We start from the raw sequence: 23,777 nt of genomic DNA, 5'->3' as shown, positions 1-23,777 counted from the left end.
TGGTCAATACGGGGACCGTATTGTGGGTGTTTCAGGGAAAGGTGTACATTTGACCTCCATCATCTAGGATCTGACAATGGTAAATAAAATCTCTACATTTTTGCCTATTTTTTGTGCGGTCTTGTAGGCCTTCTTGTGCAACTGCAACTGCAAGTGCATTTGTAAATCAAGACCTTTCTTGAGTTGGGCTCTGGGGTGGTGCAATTGTTGAGTAAGTGAGCTTATGGTTGTGTGGGGGTATGGGTTGAGTGTGTGTGGGTGTGGGTGTATGTGTGTATCCCACAACTGTTGCGAAGGAGTAAAAGATGTTAGGGACAATAGAGGATGATCCACAGCTATATATAATACAAATCGAGGTGAAGGCGATGGAAATGCATTTGGCAGTTCATCTACTTCAATTCGGCAAATGGCACTGTGTGCTCTTTTCAAAGGATGGATCCCAGTCGGTTATGGGTTATGGGATACAGGGGGTCGAGGGTGGTCTGCTGGGCATTGGGATGACAACCCAACTCGGGATGAGGAGGGCTTTTAGTGGGTGGAATAGTAGGGACCAATTGGAGGTTTACTTAGTAGAAATGCAAAGATCATGGTACAGCTATATAGACGCTCAATCATCATGTTACTTTTTAATGGCACGTTTACAAACATATATTTTAATAAAAATAATTGAAAGTTGTGTCTCATTATGATAGGTGGTGAAATAAGTATAGCCAGTTATAATTGTAATGGCCTAGCAGATAATAAGAAAAGACAATCAGTATTTACCTGGTTAAAGGAGAAGGAATATAATATCTATTGTTTACAGGAAACCCATTCAACAGTTTTAGATGAAGTTTTGTGGAAAAATAACTGGGGGGGGGGGGGGCAAAATATACTTCTCCCATGGGCAAAGAAATTCAAAAGGGTTGACTGTTTTAATTAACAATAATTTTGATCCAAATGTGCAAATTGTCCAAACAGATCCTCAAGGTAGATGGATTATTTTAAATATGTTATTGGACAATAAACAGATATGACTTATTAACCTATACGGTCCGAATAATGATGATCCAAGCTTCTTTGAAAATATATATAAGAATCTATCAACTCTACAAGCAACACTAGACTCTATTATTATGGTGGGAGATTTTAATACAGTCTTAAATACCTCTATGGACCGGAAAGGAAATCACACTACAAACTATCACCCTCAGGCACTTAAGGAAATCACACTACAAACTATCACCCTCAGGCACTTAAGGAAATCACACTACAAACTATCACCCTCAGGCACTTAAGGAAATCATGAATGTCATGGATATATTGGAATTAGTGGATATATGGAGACTTAAATACCCTGACCTAGTGAGATATACATGGTGGAGGCTTAATCAAGCTAGTCGCCTTGACTACTTTCTTATACCATTCTCTCGGGCACCAAAAGTTTAAAAAGTGTTGATAGGGGACAGAATGCGGTCGGATCATCACATAATTGGCATATATATTACTCTTACAGAATTTCCACGTGGGAAAAATCCCCCTGATTAACTCCTTAATTATATCACAGTTTACCTATTTGCTTATGGTTTTGCCTACACCTGCTTTTTAAATTATATGAACAAAAAATATTCAATTTTATTTGGTTGATTGCAGCATTACCGCAAAACAAGTAGAAGGGGAAAAAAGTAAGGAACTTGTATGTCAGCCCTGTATTAAAGAACATAAATGGTTAAAGAAAAGTGTGATAAATAAAAACATATACCAATTTCATTTATTAAGGACCAAAAAACTGACAGCTGTGCCATATAAATTGCTAAATAGTTGGGAAGAGATTTTCGATGTACCCATTCCATGGCACATGGTTTATGAATTGATACGCAAAACAACGCCGGATTCAAAACTGGAGTGGCCTAGCCAGTCTCCAGATCTCAACCCCATAGAAAATATTTGGAGGGAGTTGAAAGTCCGTGTTGCCCAGCAACAGCCCCAAAACATCACTGCTCTAGAGGAGATCTGCATGGAGGAATGGGCCAAAATACCAGCAACAGTGTGTGAAAACCTTGTGGAGACTTACAGAAAACTATGACCTCTGTCATTGCCAACAAAGGGTATATAACAAAGTATTGAGATAAACTTTTGTTATTGACCAAATACTTATTTTCCACCATAATTTGCAAATAAATTCATTAAAAATCCTACAATGTGATTTTCTGGATTTGTTTTTCTGCTTTTGTCTGTCATAGTTTAAGTGTACCTATGGTGAAAATTACAGGCCTCTCTCATCTTTTTAAGTGGGAGAACTTGCACAATTGGTGGCTGACTAAATACTTTTTTGCCCCACTGTATGTGTATGTATATATGTGTATATGTATACATGCGTGTATTTACCAAAAAAATATGGGGGATTGGAAATGATGCAGACAATTACATTGGAAGCAACATTCTTTCCGCAATATTAAGCTGATCCTCCCTCAAAAAATAGAAGGAAAAAATAAAATAAAAAATAACATGGTCCAAGCACACCAAGACAGTCGTGAAGAGGGCACGACAAAACCTATTCCCCCTCAGGAGACTGAAAATATTTTGTATGGGTCCTCAGATCCTCAAATGGTTCTGCAGCTGCACCATCGAGAGCATCCTGCCTGGTTGCATCACTTCCTAGTATGGCAACTGCTCAGCCTTCGACCGCAAGGCACTACAGAGGGTAGTGCGTACGGCCCAGTACATCACTGGGGCTAAGCTGCCTGCTATCCAGGACCTCTACACCAGGCGGTGTCACAGGAAGGCCCTAAAAATTGTCAAAGACCCCAGCCACCCCAGTCATACACTATTTTCTCTGCTACCACAAGCGGTACTGGAGCACCAAGTCTAGGACCAAAAGGCTTCTCAATAGCTTTTCCCCCAAGCCATAAGACTCCTGCACAGGTATCAAATGAATACCATTTTAACTACACATTCATGTACATATTACTTCAATTAGCCCGGCTAACCAGTGCCCCCGCACATTGGCTACCTGGACTATTTGCATTGTGTCCCACCCCCTCCCACCACCAAACCCCCTCTTTTATGCTGCTACTACTCTTATTATTGTCATATGTAATTAATAATTACAAGTTATTGAGACTTTTCTACTATTACGTGGGGGACTTTTATTTTAACATTTCCCAAATTCCGTGACACGGAAGTACTTTTTTTGTGCTGCTGACGAGACGCTGATTTGTTGCACTGACAACAACCAGCTAGCTAACTATCTTCTTGAAAAAAAATACACTTTTAAATTGTTGCGTGCCATTTTAACTAGCTAGCTAGCCGAGATCAAAATGACCACAAAAAAAAAGCGGACACCACATTCACCAAACGACAGATGGGTTGTTGTTGCAGCAGGTAAATTAGGCAACTGTAGCTAGCTAACGTTAGTTTACTAATTTCACTTTCATCTGTGCATTACCTAATATTGTAACAGTAATTGTTATATCTGTGGTATAACAAATATGTGTATATCTAACCTGTGGTCTAACGTTCGCTAGTTAACTAAATAGCTAGCTGGCATCTACGTAACGTTAGGTAGTTAACGTTATAGTAGTTTAGACAGAATGTAGCTAAGTTACTGTCAATGCTGGTTCGTCTTTCCAGCTACTACAATGGCAGTTGTTGTTGCATGATCCATCGTAGTCGAGTTAGCGCAACGTCATGATAGCTATAAATCCATATTAACGTGATCTAAACTAGAGCTAGATCCATCTAACTGGAGCAGCTCCACTTGCAACAAATTTCGCGTCCAGCAGTGGTCTGCATCGGTGACAGCAGCATGTCGTGTATTTGTGTATTTCTTTGTCCACACAGACTCTGCAGTGGAAACACCAAAGAAAGATAACAGTGACCCCACTTTCATCCGGCTTAGGAACCCTTCAACAGGTAGCTAGCTACCTGTTAGCATCAATAGCACATTTTACACAGAAACAATGCGTTTGACAGAAAAGTCAAACGCATTGAAAAAAAAGCATTCTCAAAAGTGGTAGCTAGCTTTTTCTTTACTCTATTTAGTGGAATTAGCTAGCTATCTATTTGTACTTTTCTAGATGCAGCGTCTTTGTACCTGTTGGGCAGTGGTGATGTGCAGCTGTATGAGGTCAAAGCCTTCAACGAGGACTTCCACTCCTGGTTCATTGGCCAGACAGTACAGCGAGGTAATTTCCAATCAGATGATAGGTAGTTAAGCTTAACCAGTCTTAATACATGGAGTACATTGTGGTGTTGAAGATTCAAATGTTTTATTTGATTTTGAACAGATGGGAGACTTCTGTATGTCACTCCAATGGATCCCCTCTACCTACTGTTGCCCTACTTGATCAAAGCGGGTGAAGAGGTAAGTAGTGTGTCCAATCAAAAACGCATCTTTTGACCAATGTGCAAAATACTATCTTTATTGTGTCCTCTAAGAAAACCAATGTTCAAACCTCATGTCTCATAATCCGTTCAAAACTTCTTGGAGTTTTTACCCTTGTAGTATGGTCAAAACTAGCGCGACTAAATCAATGGAGGCCAGAGGGAAAAGTGGTCATACTGTACATCAGGAAAATAGCACTGTGTCAGCTAGGTTGGATGCTGTGAGAATAAAGGCTACCTGACAGGCAGGTTGAACTTGTCATCTTTCTTTTGAAATCTAGGGGACATAAAACAATATAGAGGTAAAATATATATTGTTTTTTAGACATGACATCAAGTCTTTTCATATTTTAGTATACGCTGTTCATATGCATGCAAAGTAGAGGTTGACCAATTCGGATTTTTCAATGCCAATACCGATTATTGGAGGACCAAAAAAAGGCGATATCGATTAATCTGACATTTTTTATATATATATTTGCAATAATGAGTGTGGGTGGCAACCCTAAGTCTAAATATTGCTGTTACATTACACAACCTTCAATTTTATGTCATAATTATGTAAAATTTAGGAAGAAATTGTCTTCACACAGTTCGCAACGAGCTAGGCAGCCCAAACTGCTGCATGTACCCTGACTCTGCTTGCACTAAATGCAAGAGAAGTGACACAATTTCCCTAGTTAATATTGCCTGCTGAAATTAATAAATTTTAAGTAAATATGTAGATTTAAAAAAATATACTTGTGTATTGATTTTACGAAAGTCATTGATGTTTATGGTTAGGTACATTGGTGCGACGATTGTGCTTTTTTCGTGAATGTGCTTTTGTTAAATCACCTGTTTGGCGAAGTAGGCTGTGATTCGATGATAAATTAACAGGCACTGCATTGATTATATGCAACACAGGACAAGCTAGATAAACTAGTAATATCATCAACCATGTGTAGTTAACTAGTGATTATGTTAAGATTGATTATTTTTTATAAGATAAGTTTTATGCTAGCTAGTAACTTACCTTGGCTCCTGGTTGCACTCGCGTAACAGGTGGTGGATTGCAATCGTGGATTGCAATGTAATCGGCGTTCAAAAATGCTGATGGCCGATTAATCGCAATTAATCGGCCATCAGTCGACCTCTAATGCAGAGTTCCTGTTCTTTTTAAACATTTTCAAGCCTTTTACATTTAATTCAGCTCATGTCCTGCAAAAGTTTTGCGACCCATGGAAACAACTTGGAAGACGACGACCACAATGTAAAATCCTGAAAAGTTTTGCAGATAAAGCTATACCTCTCTGTTAACAGAGCTCTTTGCTTATTATCGGATGTATTAGGTTAAGAAATCAGACTTTTTGGACATAATGTTAATGCTATTTCAGAGAAAGAGCCCACTGAATGATTCAGAACATGAATTATATTTGTCTTGGTAAAATGTATTTTATAACATAAAATTAAATGTCAACACCAAAGTGCTTTTTCACACACTCTGGGTGGACACCCTAAGGTAAGGCCATAAGACCATACTCACTTTTGAAATTAATTTAATTGGTTTTATTGCATCTTCATCTCTCCCCCTTTATGATCTTTGTCAGTCTTTCTTTCTTTGTGATCTCTCTTGTCCCCCCTTTGTGATTTCACCTATCTCTCTTTGCGATGTCCTGTCCTTCTCTCTTTGTGATGTCATCTCTGTCCTGTGTGATTCCATCTCTGTTCGGTCATTGTGATGACATATCATTCGGTCTTTCTCTCTGCAAGGTCATTTCTGCCCTTTTGTGATGTCATCTGTCTTCTTTTTTTTGTGATTTAATTTCTCTGTGTTCTGCTGTAGGGGAAGTTCCAGCCCGTGGACCAGGTAGTGATGGACGAGGACTTCCCAGCATGCACCAGGCTGCTGAGCTGCACACGCTCCCAGGCCTCCCTGCACCATGTGGCTGAGGAGAAAGGTCAGAGGTCACTGTGTTCAGCAGATACAAACTAATGTTGAAAGTTAATGTGCTCCTCAGAAACAATCAACTATCAATCTCTGATTTACAACCCCTCTCAACCCAATAATTATCTTCTCACTCATACGTCAGTCTGAAGCGCACATGAGTGGTTGCTGGATTAAATGTGTATATCAGATCCTCAGAGACTGCAGCACTCTTGTCACATTGTTTCTGATTTTCTAAGAACGTGCACACAGAATACAAGTGTAATGTGGTGGTCTCAGGTGTTATACATGCTCTTTGTGCTGCTCCTTCAGAGGTGGGCAGTCAGACGTTTCAGCGCTACAGCCAGGAGAGGACCATGGAATGGTTAAAGAAAAAGGTACACATTGATCACTGAGCTGCATATGCCCATATCATCCTCTATTGCAGTGGTTTCCAACCCTTTTCAGTTCCTGTACCACCAACTGAATGTTACTCTGTACCACCAACTGAATGTTACTCTGTACCACCAACTGAATGTTACTCTATACCACCAACTGAATGTTACTCTGTACCACCAACTGAATGTTACTCTGTACCACCAACTGAATGTTACTCTGTACCACCAACTGAATGTTACTCTGTACCACCAACTGAATGTTACTCTATACCACCAACTGAATGTTACTCTATACCACCAACTGAATGTTACGCTATACCACCAACTGAATGTTACTCTATACCACCAACTGAATGTTACTCTGTACCACCAACTGAATGTTACTCTGTACCACCAACTGAATGTTACTCTATACCACCAACTGAATGTTACTCTGTACCACCAACTGAATGTTACTCTGTACCACCAACTGAATGTTACACTGTACCACCAACTGAATGTTACTCTGTACCACCAACTGAATGTTACTCTGTACCACCAACTGAATGTTACTCTATACCACCAACTGAATGTTACTCTGTACCACCAACTGAATGTTACTCTGTACCACCAACTAAATGTTACTCTATACCACCAACTGAATGTTACTCTGTACCACCAACTGAATGTTACTCTGTACCACCAACTGAATGTTACTCTGTACCACCAACTGAATGTTACTCTATACCACCAACTGAATGTTACTCTGTACCACCAACTGAATGTTACTCTGTACCACCAACTGAATGTTACTCTGTACCACCAACTGAATGTTACTCTGTACCACCAACTGAATGTTACTCTATACCACCAACTGAATGTTACTCTGTACCACCAACTGAATGTTACTCTGTACCACCAACTGAATGTTACTCTGTACCACCAACTGAATGTTACTCTATACCACCAACTGAATGTTACTCTATACCACCAACTGAATGTTACTCTATACCACCAACTGAATGTTACTCTGTACCACCAACTGAATGTTACTCTGTACCACCAACTGAATGTTACTCTGTACCACCAATTGAATGTTACTCTGTACCACCAACTGAATGTTGCTCTATACCACCAACTGAATGTTACTCTGTACCACCAACTGAATGTTACTCTGCCCGGAGGACCCCTGAAGTACCCCCTCATGTGCATTTTACCAGCAGGCCATTGGTCTCATGATTATTTTCTAGTACCCCCTGTGGATAGGCTCAGTGCCCCCAGGTGTCCTAGTACCCTCAGGTGTCCTAGTATCCCCTGTGGATAGCCCCAGTACCCCCAGGTGTCCTAGTACCCCCTGTGGATAGGCCCAGTACCCTCAGGTGTCCTAGTACCCTCAGGTGTCCTAGTACCCCCTGTGGATAGGCCCATTACCCCCAGGTGTCCCAGTACCCCCTGTGGATAGGCCCAGTACCCCCAGGTGTCCCAGTACCCCCTGTGGATAGGCCCAGTACCCCCAGGGGACCTAGTACCAACCTGTGGATGGGCCCAGTACCCCCAGGTGTCCTAGTACCCCCTGTGGATAGGCCCAGTACCCTCAGGTGTCCTAGTAGCCCCTGTGGATAGACCCAGTGCCCCCAGGTGTCCTAGTACCCCCTGTGGATAGGCCCAGCACCCTCAGGTGTCCTAGTACCCTCAGGTGTCCTAGTAGCCCCTGTGGATAAGCCCAGTACCCTCAGGTGTCCTAGTACCCCCTGTGGATAGGCCCATTACCCCCAGGTGTCCCAGTACCCCCTGTGGATAGGCCCAGTACCCCCAGGTGTCCCAGTACCCCCTGTGGATAGGCCCAGTACCCCCAGGGGACCTAGTACCCCCTGTGGATAGGCCCAGCACCCTCAGGGGACCTAGTACCCCTGTGGATAGGCCCAGTACCCCCAGGTGTCCTAGTCTAAGGTGTTCTAGTCTTAAACTAATCAGTAATCAGGTGTTATGCCAGGTTCCCAGGAGAGGAGTGGGGAATGGTCATGCTGTGGTTCCCAGGAGAGGAGTGGGGAATGGCCAGTAGATGTGACAGCGTTAACTGTGTGTTGGTCTTGCTGTGTCTCTGCTCTTCCAGGCTGAGAGGACAGTGAAGACCCTCAGAAAGAGTAACATCTCAGTGGGAGAGGGAGTAAAGTCCACAACGTATGTCCGAGTCAAGCAGGAGTCAGAGACCCAGGAAGGTGAGTCAAGCCCAGGTCCAGTCTGGTCCAGTACTATATACCTGGGCATGCTCTCCCTGGCCTGCATACATAACATGAACCAGAGGATAGCACTAAACCCCTTGTAGAGATCGGGGGCCTAATTTATAACTGTTTCATACATTTCACACTAAATATCTATACTTGGTGCACACCATGTTTCCTGTTATAAATCACCTGTTATAATTTATCTGTCGTAAAAACCCTCCATTCATCATTTATGATGAATATGACGCCTATCATTTTCTGTATAATTTGTAACTATTGGCATTAGGCCACAGCATAAAAAATATGAATTGTTGTTCAATATTTAGTTTGTCAGTGGAATATTGTTTTTCTATGTCCTGTCTTGGTATAGGGGCGGCAGGGTAGCCTAGTGGTTAGAGCGTTGGACTAGTAACTGGAAGGTTGCAAGTTCAAACCCCCGAGCTGACAAGGTACAAATCTGTCATTCAGAATTGAAAATAAGGCCGTCATTGAAAATAAGAATTTGTTCTTAACTGACTTGCCTAGTTAAATTAAATAAATAGGCTCTGAGATTAAATAGGCTATGATGTCATATCACACAGCAATACTGTGGCCTACCCTTACTGTCAAATATTTTACGTAAGCTACGGTCTATTTACTGTGTTGGCAGACTGTTTGAGTCTTTAGCAGTAATTTCTGCTGTGGGGAATGGCTTGTGCCAGTTTGTGAATGCGAAAACAACGGCAACTTGTTGTGGACCTGTCAGTAGAACATTTAGATTCAGCAATGTTCTCCATCCACTCTTCCACCAACCTAAACATGATGGACGGCACGCAAATTCTGAGACATTGTCTAGGGCCGGCTACTCAAAATAAAATGTATTTACAGTACTTGCAGTAGTATACATGGGCCTACTTCAATGTTAAATTTGACTATTATAAAATGTGCTCTCTATGGGGTTAACTTGAAAGCCTATTTATAGCCTATTTATTTCCTCGGCTACTAGGTTAAATGAGATGTGCATGGTCGTTTGTTGTATGGCTTCTTCGGGAATATAAACCCATCACGGCCAAAAAAGGTGAATAATTTATTCTCCAATGGTTATGAAAATAAACTAAATAGGATGAATATCTTAAATCCTACAGATATTTTTTTTTTCACTAACGGCAAATGGCTGAATTCTTGTTCATATGTTTTCCTGTTTTATTTATGAACAAGCTTTTCATCATTTCCTCCATTTGCACAAAATACTTACTTCCCAGCTTGCAATACAATATTTCAACCACTAGCAGAGATGTGTACTCATAGTCTATAGTTTGCGGAGAGGTGAGCATATTCTCAACTTTTGCATGAACTGGCGCATGCACATTTTGGGCTGTATTTTGTACATATTCCCAAGGACCCTAGCTACGCCCCAAGACCTAGCTACGCCCCAGGACCTAGATATGCCCCAGGACCTAGCTACGCCCCAGGACCTAGCTACGCCCCAGGACCTAGCTACGCCCCTGGACCTAGCTACGCCCCAGGACCTAGCCACGCCCCAGGACCTAGCTACGCCCCAGGACCTAGCTACGCCCCACGATCTAGATATGCCCCAGGACCTGGCTACGCCCTAGGACCTAGCCATGCCCCAGGACCTAGCACAGCAGACTTAGCCAATTCCTGTTTTACATTGAGTTTCACACAAGCTCAGATTGTAAACCCAGTTTTCTGTGATATCAATAGGAAGGTTATAATTGTGTAATGAAGTGTATAAAGTGATGCTGTGGTATTAACACTCTCACGCCCTCTATTCATAATCACACAGAGGACTACCTGCGGTATGCCCATGGCCTGATATCTGAGTACATCAGTGAAGACCTGAGCAAAGCCCTCCTCAAGCATCTCCAGTATGTACACACATGGACTATACTTAGTTTTTATGTATTAATGTTAAAAGCACAATCTAGAATGACATTTTCATGTAGCTTCATTGTAACTGCCACTGAGTCATTTTTAGTTAATGGAAACCGCCCCCAAAACTGCAGATGAGTGGGCGGTTTGAGGCCGTCACCACAGAATTCAAAGAACTCGCTGACAGTTATTTTCAAAACACATCCCACACAGTGCAGGGCCCAGGGCAGCACTTTGACTGGACATGTACTGGTGATTCAAGTGCCAGATTGTGATATTAAGACCATGATAGTACTGAAGGTATCACATTAAGCAGTATTGTTAGTGTGTAACAGTTTGATGGTGAGTCAGTAATCCTTCAGTTTCCTCCTGACAGGTTACCTGAGCTCTCAAGTCCTAAGGAGGTGGAGCCTCCCTCAAAGGTATTTTCTCCAGCTGCATTTTGAATTTGTGTCGTCACACTGTAGTTATATTTGTTTTCAGCATATTTGTTCCAAGTTATGTGTTTATTTATTTGGTCAAATGTTTGTGATTTTTTAAAAAGATTTTGCAGCACCAGTGGCTTTTCAACTGTGTTCTATTGACATTCACCTGATGGTTGCAGTGTAGCAGTAGATTAGTGTGTTTTTATTCCTGTTTCACGTGTGTTGGTGGGTTTGCGGTAGTCATGGTATCTTGCGTGTCCCTGGCGTGTCTGTGCCGTGTCTGGGATGTGATGGTTGGTGTTCTGAGTGGAAAGTACGGCTAACTGTGTAAGTGCCGTGTTCGGTCGGCAGAAGCGGAAACTGACTGACAAACCATTGGAGGCAGGAGAGGACTACACCAAATTCAACAGCTCCGATTTCTCCCGCAAAGTGAGTGAGATTAGGGGCAGTCTGCACCAAGGGACCAAGGAGAGAAATGGGGGGGGGGGGGGGGGGGAGGAACTCTTGCAGGCATTTTTTTCTCTAACAGTTTTATAGGTAGTGATAGGTTTCCCGTACCTTACTAAATCTCATGTCTTTTTAGTTTTATAGTCATGCCTACATCATACATATACGTTTACAGGGCTCTGAAGTGCAACCATTTTGGTCACATATGCTCCTAAATATTTAGCTGCGTGACATTCAATTTTGATTTAGGAGCACCATCTAGAAGAAAAAAAATAGTCCCCAAAAGTAATGATTAGGCTTCGCTGTACCGCTGTTTCCTGGTGCCCTGGAGAAACAAGCGTCTCTAGCCCAAACCATTCAAAAGTTGTGACCATCTCCATTAGCAGGCCGCATTTTACATTCAGAAACCATGTCGCGGGTCCTTAGCACCTTGATCAGTGACGTTACCTCATTAGCTAGCTAGTTAACAACCTGGACCTGGTAACTTTAACAGTATGTCCAAACGTGGGGGCAGGAAAGGAAAAGGCATAGCTTCTTCAGGTGATCAATGATCATAGCAATGATTGAATGACAGATTTGCACGTCCTCATCACAAACCTGACATTCTTAAACAGACAGTGTACAGTTGTCTATGTAATGCATCTCAGTAGGAAACAGTAGAAACCTCATTTTTCACAACTCTTTTTCATTTCAATGACAGGTATTTGTATCAATATTTTAGTTAAACTAATTTACAGTGTTACGTATTAGATTCTAGGGAACAACATGTGCTTCAGCAGAAGCTAGAATTCACATTGATATACAGTCTATCAATAAAAACATTTTCTGGGGCTGCTAAATTTGATGTGGTGCTCCTAACTTTAAATTGGGAGCAGCAGTGCTATCAACTAAAATGTATTTTAGAGCCCTGTATATAAATATATTTTAGAGCCCTGTATATAAATGTATTTTACAGCCCTGTATATAAATATATTTTAGAGCCCTGTATATAAATATATTTTAGAGCCCTGTATATAAATATATTTTAGAGCCCTGTATATAAATATATTTTAGAGCCCTGTATATAAATGTATTTTAGAGCCCTGTATATAAATATATTTTAGAGCCCTGTATATAAATGTATTTTAGAGCCCTGCATATAAATATATTTTAGAGCCCTGTATATACAGTGCCTTGCGAAAGTATTCGGCCCCCTTGAACTTTGCGTCCTTTTGCCACATTTCAGGCTTCAAACATAAAGATATAAAACTGTATTTTTTTGTGAAGAATCAACAACAAGTGGGACACAATCATGAAGTGGAATGACATTTATTGGATATTTCAAACTTTTTTAACAAATCAAAAACTGAAAAATTGGGCGTGCAAAATTATTCAGCCCCCTTAAGTTAATACTTTGTAGCGCCACCTTTTGCTGCGATTACAGCTGTAAGTCGCTTGGGGTATGTCTCTATCAGTTTTGCACATTGAGAGACTGACATTTTTTCCCATTCCTCCTTGCAAAACAGCTCGAGCTCAGTGAGGTTGGATGGAGAGCATTTGTGAACAGCAGTTTTCAGTTCTTTCCACAGATTCTCGATTGGATTCAGGTCTGGACTTTGACTTGGCCATTCTAACACCTGGATATGTTTATTTTTGAACCATTCCATTGTAGATTTTGCTTTATGTTTTGGATCATTGTCTTGTTGGAAGACAAATCTCCATCCCAGTCTCAGGTCTTTTGCAGACTCCATCAGGTTTTCTTCCAGAATGGTCCTGTATTTGGCTCCATCCATCTTCCCATCAATTTTAACCATCTTCCCTGTCCCTGCTGAAGAAAAGCAGGCCCAAACCATGATGCTGCCACCACCATATTTGACAGTGGGGATATGTGTGTTCAGGGTGATGAGCTGTGTTGCTTTTACGCTAAACATAACGTTTTGCATTGTTGCCAAAAAGTTCCATTTTGGTTTCATCTGACCAGAGCACCTTCTTCCACATGTTTGGTGTGTCTCCCAGGTGGCTTGTGGCAAACTTTAAACAACACTTTTTATGGATATCTTTAAGAAATGGCTTTCTTCTTGCCACTCTTCCATAAAGGCCAGATTTGTGCAATATACGACTGATTGTTGTCCTATGGACAGAGTCTCCCACCTCAGCTGTAGATCTCTGCAGTTCATCCAGAGTGATCATGGGTGCATCTTGGCTGCATCTCTGATCAGTCTTCTCCTTGTATGAGCTGAAAGTTTAGAGGGACAGCCAGGTCTTGGTAGATTTGCAGTGGTCTGATACTCCTTCCATTTCAATATTATCGCTTGCACACTGCTCCTTGGGATGTTTAAAGCTTGGGAAATCTTTTTGTATCCAAATCCGGCTTTAAACTTCTTCACAACAGTATCTCGGACCTGCCTGGTGTGTTCCTTGTTCTTCATGATGCTCTCTGCGCTTTTAACGGACCTCTGAGACTATCACAGTGCAGGTGCATTTATACGGAGACTTGATTACACACAGGTGGATTGTATTTATCATCATTAGTCATTTAGGTCAACATTGGATCATTCAGAGATCCTCACTGAACTTCTGGAGAGTTTGCTGCACTGAAAGTAAAGGGGCTGAATAATTTTGCACGCCCAATTTTTCAGTTTTTGATTTGTTAAAAAAGTTTTAAATATCCAATAAATGTCGTTCCACTTCATGATTGTGTCCCACTTGTTGTTGATTCTTCACAAAAAATACAGTTTTATATATTTATGTTTGAAGCCTGACATGTGGCAAAAGGTCGCAAAGTTCAAGGGGGCCGAATACTTTCGCAAGGCACTGTAAATGTATTTTAGAGCCCTGCATATAAATGTATTTTACAGCCCTGTATATAAATGTATTTTAGAGCCCTGTATATAAATATATTTTAGAGCCCTGTATATAAATATATTTTAGAGCCCTGTATATAAATATATTTTAGAGCCCTGTATATAAATATATTTTAGAGCCCTGTATATAAATATATTTTAGAGCCCTGTATATAAATATATTTTAGAGCCCTGTATATAAATATATTTTAGAGCCCTGTATATAAATATATTTTACAGCCCTGTATATAAATATATTTTAGAGCCCTGTATATAAATGTATTTTAGAGCCCTGCATATAAATATATTTTAGAGCCCTGTATATAAATATATTTTAGAGCCCTGCATATAAATATATTTTAGAGCCCTGCATATAAATATATTTTAGAGCCCTGTATATAAATATATTTTAGAGCCCTGTATATAAATATATTTTAGAGCCCTGTATATAAATGTATTTTACAGCCCTGTATATAAATGTATTTTAGAGCCCTGCATATAAATATATTTTAGAGCCCTGTATATAAATATATTTTATAGCCCTGTATATAAATATATTTTAGAGCCCTGTATATAAATATATTTTAGAGCCCTGCATATAAATGTATTTTACAGCCCTGTATAATATTTTCTGTCAAGCTAAACCAGTCTACGTGATTGCAGTTTAAAGCAATGCAGTGCAGAGGCCTACAAGTAACCTCTGTCTGGAAATGAGTCATGCTGATATGTAATAACGTTTCAGCCGTCTTCACTCAAGGCGGATGAGCAATGCTATTGACTCTCTTTTCTCGTCCTCCAGCCGCCCAAGAAGATGAGTGCTGCACAGAAGACCCTGGCCAAGGTGGACAAAACAGGCATGAAGAGCATGTCTGCCTTCTTCAGCCCCAAGGGCAAGGCAGAGAAAAAATGAATGTTAGAATGATGCAGCAGTTTGTGTCTGTCGGTGTGCGTGTCTGTCTGTCGGTCGGTGTGTGTGTCCACAGTGTGTGTTTCTGTCGGTCTCTGTGAGTGTGTGTCAGTCGGTCAGTGTGGGTGTCTAGTGTGTGTGTGTCTGCCGGTGTGCGTGTCTACAGTGTGTGTGTCTGTCGGTCTCTGTGTGTGTGTGTCGGTCGGTCGGTTTCTAGTGTGTGTGTCTGTCGGTGTGTGTCTACAGTGTGTGTCGGTGTGCGTGTCTATAGTGTGTGTCTGTCAGTGTGTGCCGGTCGGTGTGTGTGTCGGTGTAGTGTTTATGTCTGTCGGTGTGCGTGTCTACTCTGTGTGTGTGTGTCGGTTGGTCGGTGTGTGTGTAGTGTGTCTGTCGATGTGTGTGTGTGTTGGTCTGTGTGTCTACAGTGTGTGTGTGTCGGTCTGTGTGTCTACAGTGTGTGTGTGTCGGTCTGTGTGTCTACAGTGTGTGTGTGTCGGTCTGTGTGTCTACAGTGTGTGTGTGTCGGTCTGTGTGTCTACAGTGTGTGTGTGTCGGTCTGTGTGTCTACAGTGTGTGTGTAGTGTGTCTGTCGGTGTGTGTGTGTGTTGGTCTGTGTGTCTACAGTGTGTGTGTGTCGGTCTGTGTGTCTACAGTGTGTGTGTAGTGTGTCTGTCGGTGTGTGTGTGTGTTGGTCTGTGTGTCTACAGTGTGTGTGTGTCGGTCTGTGTGTCTACAGTGTGTGTGCACGCACACATGTGCTTTTGGTAATAAAGAAAATAACTATTTTTGTCCCCTTTTTTTGTCCTTGAAAAGGGTTGAATCTCCAGACAATAGGGATGATGCAGGAAACTCATCTGGAGCGAAGTGCATTGAGAGGCAGGGAACAAAGCCTAAGATAATGAATAGTTACTATTCTTTCAAGGTTGGAGTATACGATGGTACATGTTCAAACTTGCTGCTCCCACTCTTTTCTTTACTGAGCTCTCAGATTACTGTAGATAACCAGTAGGAGTACAACATGTGGTCTCAGATTACTGTAGATAACCAGCAGGAGTACAACATGTGGTCTCAGATTACTGTAGATAACCAGCAGGAATACAACATGTGGTCTCAGATTACTGTAGATAACCAGCAGGAGTACAACATGTGGTCTCAGATTACTGTAGATAACCAGCAGGAGTACAACACGTGGTCTCAGATTACTGTAGATAACCAGTAGGAATATAACATGTGGTCTCAGATTACTGTAGATAACCAGCAGGAGTACAACATGTGGTCTCAGATTACTGTAGATAACCAGCAGGAGTACAACATGTGGTCTCAGATTACTGTAGATAACCAGCAGGAGTACAACATGTGGTCTCAGATTACTGTAGATAACCAGCAGGAGTACAACATGTAATCTTCAATTTCAGACAAAGTACAATTTAACAAAGACACCACAGGTCCACATGAAAAAGTGAACGTGCCACGGTGAGCCATTTTAATGTGCAGAAATATACGCTTAATGGAATATCATGTTGTTATAGTACAATGACAGCCTGCTCTACAGCATAATATTAAATAAGCAGAACCTTGGTTTAATAATTCAGTCTTTGAGGTACATAGTGAACAACCTAATGTTGGTTGTCTTGAGAGACGGAGGCTCCAGGTAAAACTGGATAAAATGAGCCTACATAAAGGAAATGGACAGTTGCATTGTTCAGCTGACAGACGTGTGATGACAGCTGAGTCATGTGGAGTAAGTAGATGGTCTGTTTACAGTCACAGTAACTAGGTAGTGAGAGCATTTGTTGGGCAGTACGCTGTCCCAAGTTACGCACAGCCATTTGTGGATCAGGTAACAATCACAGGGGCCCCAGCAGACTGGACTATTAGGCCGCCAGGATGGGCATTACGCTGTCCCAAGTTACGCACAGCTATTTGTGGATCAGGTAACAATCACAGGGGCCCCAGCAGACTGGTCTATTAGGCCGCCAGGATGGGCATTACGCTGTCCCAAGTTACGCACAGCTATTTGTGGATCAGGTAACAATCACAGGGGCCCCAGCAGACTGGTCTATTAGGCCGCCAGGATGGGCATTACGCTGTCCCAAGTTACACACAGCCGTTTGTGGATCAGGTAACAGTCACAGGGGCTGCAGCAGGCTGGTCTATTAGGCCGCCAGGATTAAAAATGTGAAAAGCCAACAGATGTTGTCAGGACTGGTGCCTCTGCTCTGGAAGACACCATTTCTCTGTTCCCCCTGTAGCAGTGGCAATTTTAGCATGTAAATCTTGGGGCAAAAATATCTATTTTTAATGCGTGCCAGCAAAGCCACTACACTACACAACACTAAACAATACATTTAATTGCACTATAACGGCGACAAACGGTGCCCACAAACTGGGCCTACATAAAGCTGTCCCAACAGCAGAGCTTTCTTTTCAGCACCATGGAGTGAATCCTTATCACTGCTACACCTGGCTATCAGCAGGGCCTTGTCTGGCCGCAAAACAGTTAATTCAGCCTCGTTTACTGCCTTATAAAAAACATAGCTGATATGGCTGACTTGCTTAAACAGTTTTCTCCCTGTACAGTCAGATCTGTAAGATAAATAAAGGGGGCATAGAAGTAGACAATGAAAGCTCTTACAATATTTACTGATTCAATTTCTCTAAAACAGGCATTAGGCTACATTGTGCACCACCAAGTCAGAACAGTAGGCTAAGTTATGAGGGGAAAGGGACCAAATTATTGGGGTGTGGCACATGGGTTACTAACAGCTTACTAAACAATATACACTTTATATTACTTTCTTAGTTACAGTGTACACATTACCCTGGCATATTACATCATTTATGCAGCAGCGTTTTTGGACTCACCTTGTTGTGCTGTGCTCACTTTAACAGGAAGGTGGCGCAGTGGTCCTTGTGGGCAAATTTTGTCATCAAAGTCTGGCATTCTCTGGATTTTTGTTGCTTTCAAGACAACTAGGAACTCTGAAAAAACAAGGTTGAATCATGACATCAGAGATCTTCAGGTCAGAGCTCTAGAAAGAGTCCCGAGTTCCCTACTTGGAATTCTGAGTTGGATGACCATTCAAAACGTATTTTCCCAGTCGGAGCTCGTTCCCCCTCACTGTAGTCTGAGATTTCCCATTTCTGAGTTTCCAGTTGTTTTGAACGCGGCAGAAGTCATGCTAGATTGATAGCATGGCCAATGTATTCAAACTTTTCTGGCCCATGGTGTTGAATGTTTATCCTTTTAAGCTTGGAAAAGAGACCCTTAAGCCCAGACTTGGACCACACACCCACTCCACTAAATAGCAGGCTATGGATTGCAGTTAGCCACTGATTCCTCCCAAACCACTCATTGTTGAATTTGTGATTTCCAACTTGTGCAATGTTTATGGCCGATGAGCACTAATATGTTTTATCTATAATTTATCTTCATATTACAAGGATAAAAAGGATTTGCCAGTATATTTATGTGATTCATGATGATGACTGCTTGTCTAACTTGCTAGCTAAGATTTTGAAATTACGATGTTGACATGATCAGTCCAATCAAAGCTATGGTAGATATAACATGATTTGACTTCATTTTATCTGTGGTAAATGACCTTTAGCCTTCTTGGATGGGCACTTCTAATGTAACTCTATGGCAGCACCCAAGGGGATTGAATTTTGGAGCTATCCCTGTAGATTTGGTAGATTTTGTGGTGACAGTGTCTCCATGAGTGGCAGAACACTGAGCCAATCACGGCGCAACTAGAGAACATTACCATCCCCTACACGGTGTATTTTCCGCTGCGTACATGTCGCGAGGTCTGGAAGGAGAAATCAACCACTTTGTGCTGGTGGATGGGGTGCCTCTGTAGGTGTCGTCTGACGTTTGTTGTGGCTGTTCTTCTTGGCCGTGCTGCTGCTGCAGTCACTGATTGGGGCCGGATTCTTCAGCTTGGACTCATCCATGGGATGCTGTGGGACACTCATGACCCCGTTGGAGTGGAGGTCATGTGCTCACAGGTGCTTGTGGCCACAGAGAGAGAGATGGGTTCACTTCAGTTCTCAAAATGCCCATCAAAATTATACACAGGAAGACAGGAAAAAACACAAAAAGATAGTTTGTGATCAGTTACTCGGAGACAAGAAACTTTATGTAGGCCGATTTCAACAGTGTCGCTCACAATGACCAGTAGATCAACCACAGGATGTTGTCCACTGTCTTCATGTTTTAAGCAACTTGATCTTACTTCTAACTAAATAACTACTCGCCAATAAAGTCAAGTGTGTCCATCGTTTAAGTGGAGCTTGCTCGTGGGCTCAGGGTCACAGCTCGCGATGACAGCGTAAAATAAGTCCAGTGTCCTCCTGGGATTAGAGGGGCAAACGGTTTGGTCCTCATGATCTGTCGGGGAAAAAAACATCACAAACAAAAGAGAGAATAAGATTGTTTATTGATTTCTTTATTAGGCATTCAGTGGTTCAACAATTTAATTTAGGACACATTAAAGATAATGGTAAGGAGAGGTCATAGCCATTTAGTGTTTCACAAAGCCTCTCTACCTGTGCGTCCTTGGAGGTGAGTGGCGGGGGTTCTGGCTTCTTCTTGGGGGAGAAGGTGGCCTTCATCTTGTTGATTTTTAAGTTGTTGACTTTCCTTGTGTTTTACTGACTCAAAGCCACCAGCTCTTTCAAATACTCCAGACAGTTCTGGTTCTGAGAGTAGAGCCATATCCAGTCCTGCCTCTAGTAATAATACAAGGCGCTGGTGGACTCGACATTTACACAACTTTTGCTCCACTTTAGGGTGGAGTTGATTGATCTTCCTAAACATCCCTACTGCACGTTGTTGACCTTCCTAAACACCCCTACTGCGCCTTGTTGATCTTCCTAAACATCCCTACTGCACCTTGTTGATCTTCCTAAACATCCCTACTGCACCTTGTTGATCTTCCTAAACATCCCTACTGGACCTTGTTGATCTTCCTAAACACCCCTACTGCACCTTGTTGATCTTCCTAAACATCCCTACTGGACCTTGTTGATCTTCCTAAACACCCCTACTGCACCTTGTTGATCTTCCTAAACACCCCTACTGCACCTTGTTGATCTTCCTAAACACCCCTACTGCACCTTGTTGATCTTCCTAAACACCCCTACTGCACCTTGTTGATCTTCCTAAACACCCCTACTGCACCTTGTTGATCTTCCTAAACACCCCTACTGCACCTTGTTGATCTTCCTAAACACCCCTACTGCATCTTGTTGATCTTCCTAAACACCCCTACTGCGAGTGGAGCGGCTCACAGTTAGAGAATATAATGGTCTCTAGATTGTGGTGTTTAAATGACATTGACACATCCATCCATAACTGTTTCCAAACAATATTCCTCAGAAATGACCGACAAAACAAGTGGACTGGTCATTTAAACAACAGTGTCACATTGATAGTCCTTAGTTCTGAAACTGTCTGAATGCCAGAAGGCGGAACACATTGGACTCAGGTCATTTCTTCACAACTCCACCATCTGTCACTATGAGGTTATGGGGGCTTGTGTAATGGAAACGGGCCTAGTGTCAAGTGTCACCAAAACTCACACGCTGTAGTCTCTCTGCCCAGTCGGCTACAGACACAATATACTATTTCATAATTTCTCACATTGGATTTAAGTTAGGAAAAATTATAGGCAGCTTCAAAAGGGAATTCCCAATCTGTCGGCCTAACCATGTGACCCATTCAGATCTCAGAGGACCAGAGCCATGTATGTGTTCCTCATTCAGATCTCAGAGGACCAGAGCCATGCATGTGTTCCTCATTCAGATCTCAGAGGACCAGAGCCATGCATGTGTTCCTCATTCAGATCTCAGAGGACCAGAGCCATGCATGTGTTCCTCATTCAGATCTCAGAGGACCAGAGCCATGCATGTGTTCCTCATTCAGACCTCAGAGGACCAGAGCCATGCATGTGTTCCTCATTCAGATCTCAGAGGACCAGAGCCATGCATGTGTTCCTCATTCAGATCTCAGAGGACCAGAGCCATGTATGTGTTCCTCATTCAGATCTCAGAGGACCAGAGCCATGCATGTGTTCCTCATTCAGATCTCAGAGGACCAGAGCCATGTATGTGTTCCTCATTCAGATCTCAGAGGACCAGAGCCATGTATGTGTTCCTCATTCAGATCTCAGAGGACCAGAGCCATGTATGTGTTCCTCATTCAGATCTCAGAGGACCAGAGCCATGTATGTGTTCCTCATTCAGATCTCAGAGGACCAGAGCCATGTATGTGTTCCTGATTCAGATCTCAGAGGACCAGAGCCATGCATGTGTTCCTCATTCAGATCTCAGAGGACCAGAGCCATGCATGTGTTCCTCATTATTTGACAAAACCTTAGCTATTCTAATCGTCAGACTGGGAGATTAATATCTGTTGAAGTTTCCCTGCCAAATAAATCATTAAGCTGCAGTCTCATGTTTCAGGCCCTCTGAACGCCATCGTTGGACTGGTTCTGTGCTGGCCAGCAGATTCAAGGCAATCTCCAGTGACTAGTGCACATGTGTCAAACTCATTCAACGGAGGGCCGAGTGTCTGAGGGTTTTCGCTCCTCCCATACTTGATTTATGAATTAAGGTCACTGATTAGTTTGGAACTCCCCTCACCTGGTTTTCTATGTATTATCGAAAAGAAAAGCCAGCAGACACTAGGCCATGTGTCAAACTCATTCCTTGAAGGGCCTAGTGTCTGTGAGTTTTCGCTCCACTCTTATTAAACACACACACACACTGACATACACACACTGTTCCATTACTTTAAGAAGGGTCACATCCTTTTACACTGAGACAAAAGGAGAAAGAGAGTCCCCTTTCTATAGTATTTGCTTGTCGTGTTCTTTCATTAAATAACTATTTCCTTCCTCTTTTAAACTACTCACCTGCTTTTTTTTTCAACTAAACTGTTGTTTCATGTTCTGGACATGAGACCGCTCTCTCACTTCCTCTTGGTCTTGTATAAAGTAGTGCTAGTTACACAAAACCACTCACTCACACTGGTCTATTATAACGCACTGGCTTGGTACAATACTGCACTGGCTTGATACAACACTGCACTGGCTTGGTACAACACTGCACTGGCTTGGTACAATACTGTACTGGCTTGGTACAATACTGCACTGGCTTGGTACAATACTGCACTGGCTTGGTACAACACTGCACTGGCTTGGTACAACACTGCACTAGCTTGGTACAATACTGCACTGGCTTGGTACAACACCGCACTGGCTTGGTACAATACCGCACTGGCTTGGTACAACACTGCACTGGCTTGGTACAACACTGCACTGGCTTGGTACAATACTGCACTGGCTTGGTACAATACTGCACTGGCTTGGTACAATACTGCACTGGCTTGGTACAATACTGCACTGGCTTGGTACAATACTGCACTGGCTTGGTACAATACTGCACTGGCTTGGTACAATACTGCACTGGCTTGGTACAATACTGCACTGGCTTGGTACAACACTGCACTGGCTTGGTACAACACTGCACTAGCTTGGTACAATACTGCACTGGCTTGGTACAACACTGCACTGGCTTGGTACAATACGCACTGGCTTGGTACAACGCTGCACTGGCTTGGTACAACACTGCACTAGCTTGGTACAATACTGCACTGGCTTGGTACAATACTGTACTGGCTTGGTACAACACTGCACTGGCTTGGTGCAATACTGCACTGGCTTGGTACAATACTGCACTAGCTTGGTACAACACTGCACTAGCTTGGTACAATACTGCACTGGCTTGGTACAATACTGCACTGGCTTGGTACAACACTGCACTAGCTTGGTACAACACTGCACTGGCTTGGTACAATACTGCACTGGCTTGGTACAATACTGCACTGGCTTGGTACAATACTGCACTAGCTTGGTACAACACTGCACTGGCTTGGTACAACACTGCACTGGCTTGGTACAACACTGCACTGGCTTGGTACAATACTGCACTGGCTTGGTACAACACTGCACTGGCTTGGTACAACACTGCACTGGCTTGGTACAATACTGCACTGGCTTGGTACAACACTGCACTGGCTTGGTACAATACTGCACTGGCTTGGTACAACACTGCACTGGCTTGGTACAACACTGCACTGGCTTGGTACAACACTGCACTGGCTTGGTACAATACTGCACTGGCTTGGTACAACACTGCACTGGCTTGGTACAACACTGCACTGGCTTGGTACAACACTGCACTGGCTTGGTACAACACTGCACTGGCTTGGTACAACACTGCACTGGCTTGGTACAATACTGCACTGGCTTGGTACAACACTGCACTGGCTTGGTACAACACTGCACTGGCTTGGTACAATACTGCACTGGCTTGGTACAACACTGCACTGGCTTGGTACAAGACTGCACTGGCTTGGTACAAC

At 42.6% G+C, this 23,777-nt stretch overlaps 1 protein-coding gene across 2 annotated transcripts; it reads left to right on the top strand.

Annotated features, from left to right (window-relative positions):
* Positions 1-3,154: 3,154 nt before the first annotated feature.
* Positions 3,155-16,139, top strand: LOC139404679 (ribonuclease H2 subunit B-like). 2 transcript variants are annotated; one of them, XM_071147288.1, is made up of 11 exons: positions 3,156-3,363; positions 3,823-3,894; positions 4,059-4,166; positions 4,269-4,345; positions 6,191-6,305; positions 6,605-6,669; positions 8,762-8,867; positions 10,660-10,741; positions 11,122-11,167; positions 11,522-11,599; positions 15,239-16,139. In XM_071147288.1, exons 1-11 carry the CDS (start codon positions 3,300-3,302, stop codon positions 15,347-15,349), a joined length of 924 nt encoding a protein of 307 aa, XP_071003389.1. In that variant the 5' UTR covers positions 3,156-3,299; the 3' UTR covers positions 15,350-16,139. The 2 variants fall into 2 exon arrangements, with proteins under 2 accessions (XP_071003395.1, XP_071003389.1); XM_071147294.1 differs by lacking the exon at positions 11,522-11,599 and having other exon boundaries at positions 3,155-3,363; positions 15,239-16,131.
* The last annotated feature ends 7,638 nt before the right edge of the window (positions 16,140-23,777 follow it).

This window comes from Oncorhynchus clarkii, chromosome 3 (genome assembly GCF_045791955.1).
Source record: "Oncorhynchus clarkii lewisi isolate Uvic-CL-2024 chromosome 3, UVic_Ocla_1.0, whole genome shotgun sequence".
In the NCBI taxonomy this organism is placed as follows: Eukaryota; Metazoa; Chordata; class Actinopteri; order Salmoniformes; family Salmonidae; genus Oncorhynchus; species Oncorhynchus clarkii.
The sequence above is the reverse complement of the archived record's forward strand: the minus strand, read 5'-3'. Positions and strand labels throughout refer to the sequence as shown.

Excerpts from the sequence above, each read along its gene's own strand:
- LOC139404679 (XM_071147288.1), top strand. The coding sequence starts at position 3,300 with ATGACCACAAAAAAAAAGCGGACACCACATTCACCAAACGACAGATGG. Across the intron at positions 6,670-8,761 it reads TGGAATGGTTAAAGAAAAAG|GCTGAGAGGACAGTGAAGAC; the intron begins GTACACATTGAT and ends CTGCTCTTCCAG. Across the intron at positions 8,868-10,659 it reads GGAGTCAGAGACCCAGGAAG|AGGACTACCTGCGGTATGCC; the intron begins GTGAGTCAAGCC and ends ATAATCACACAG.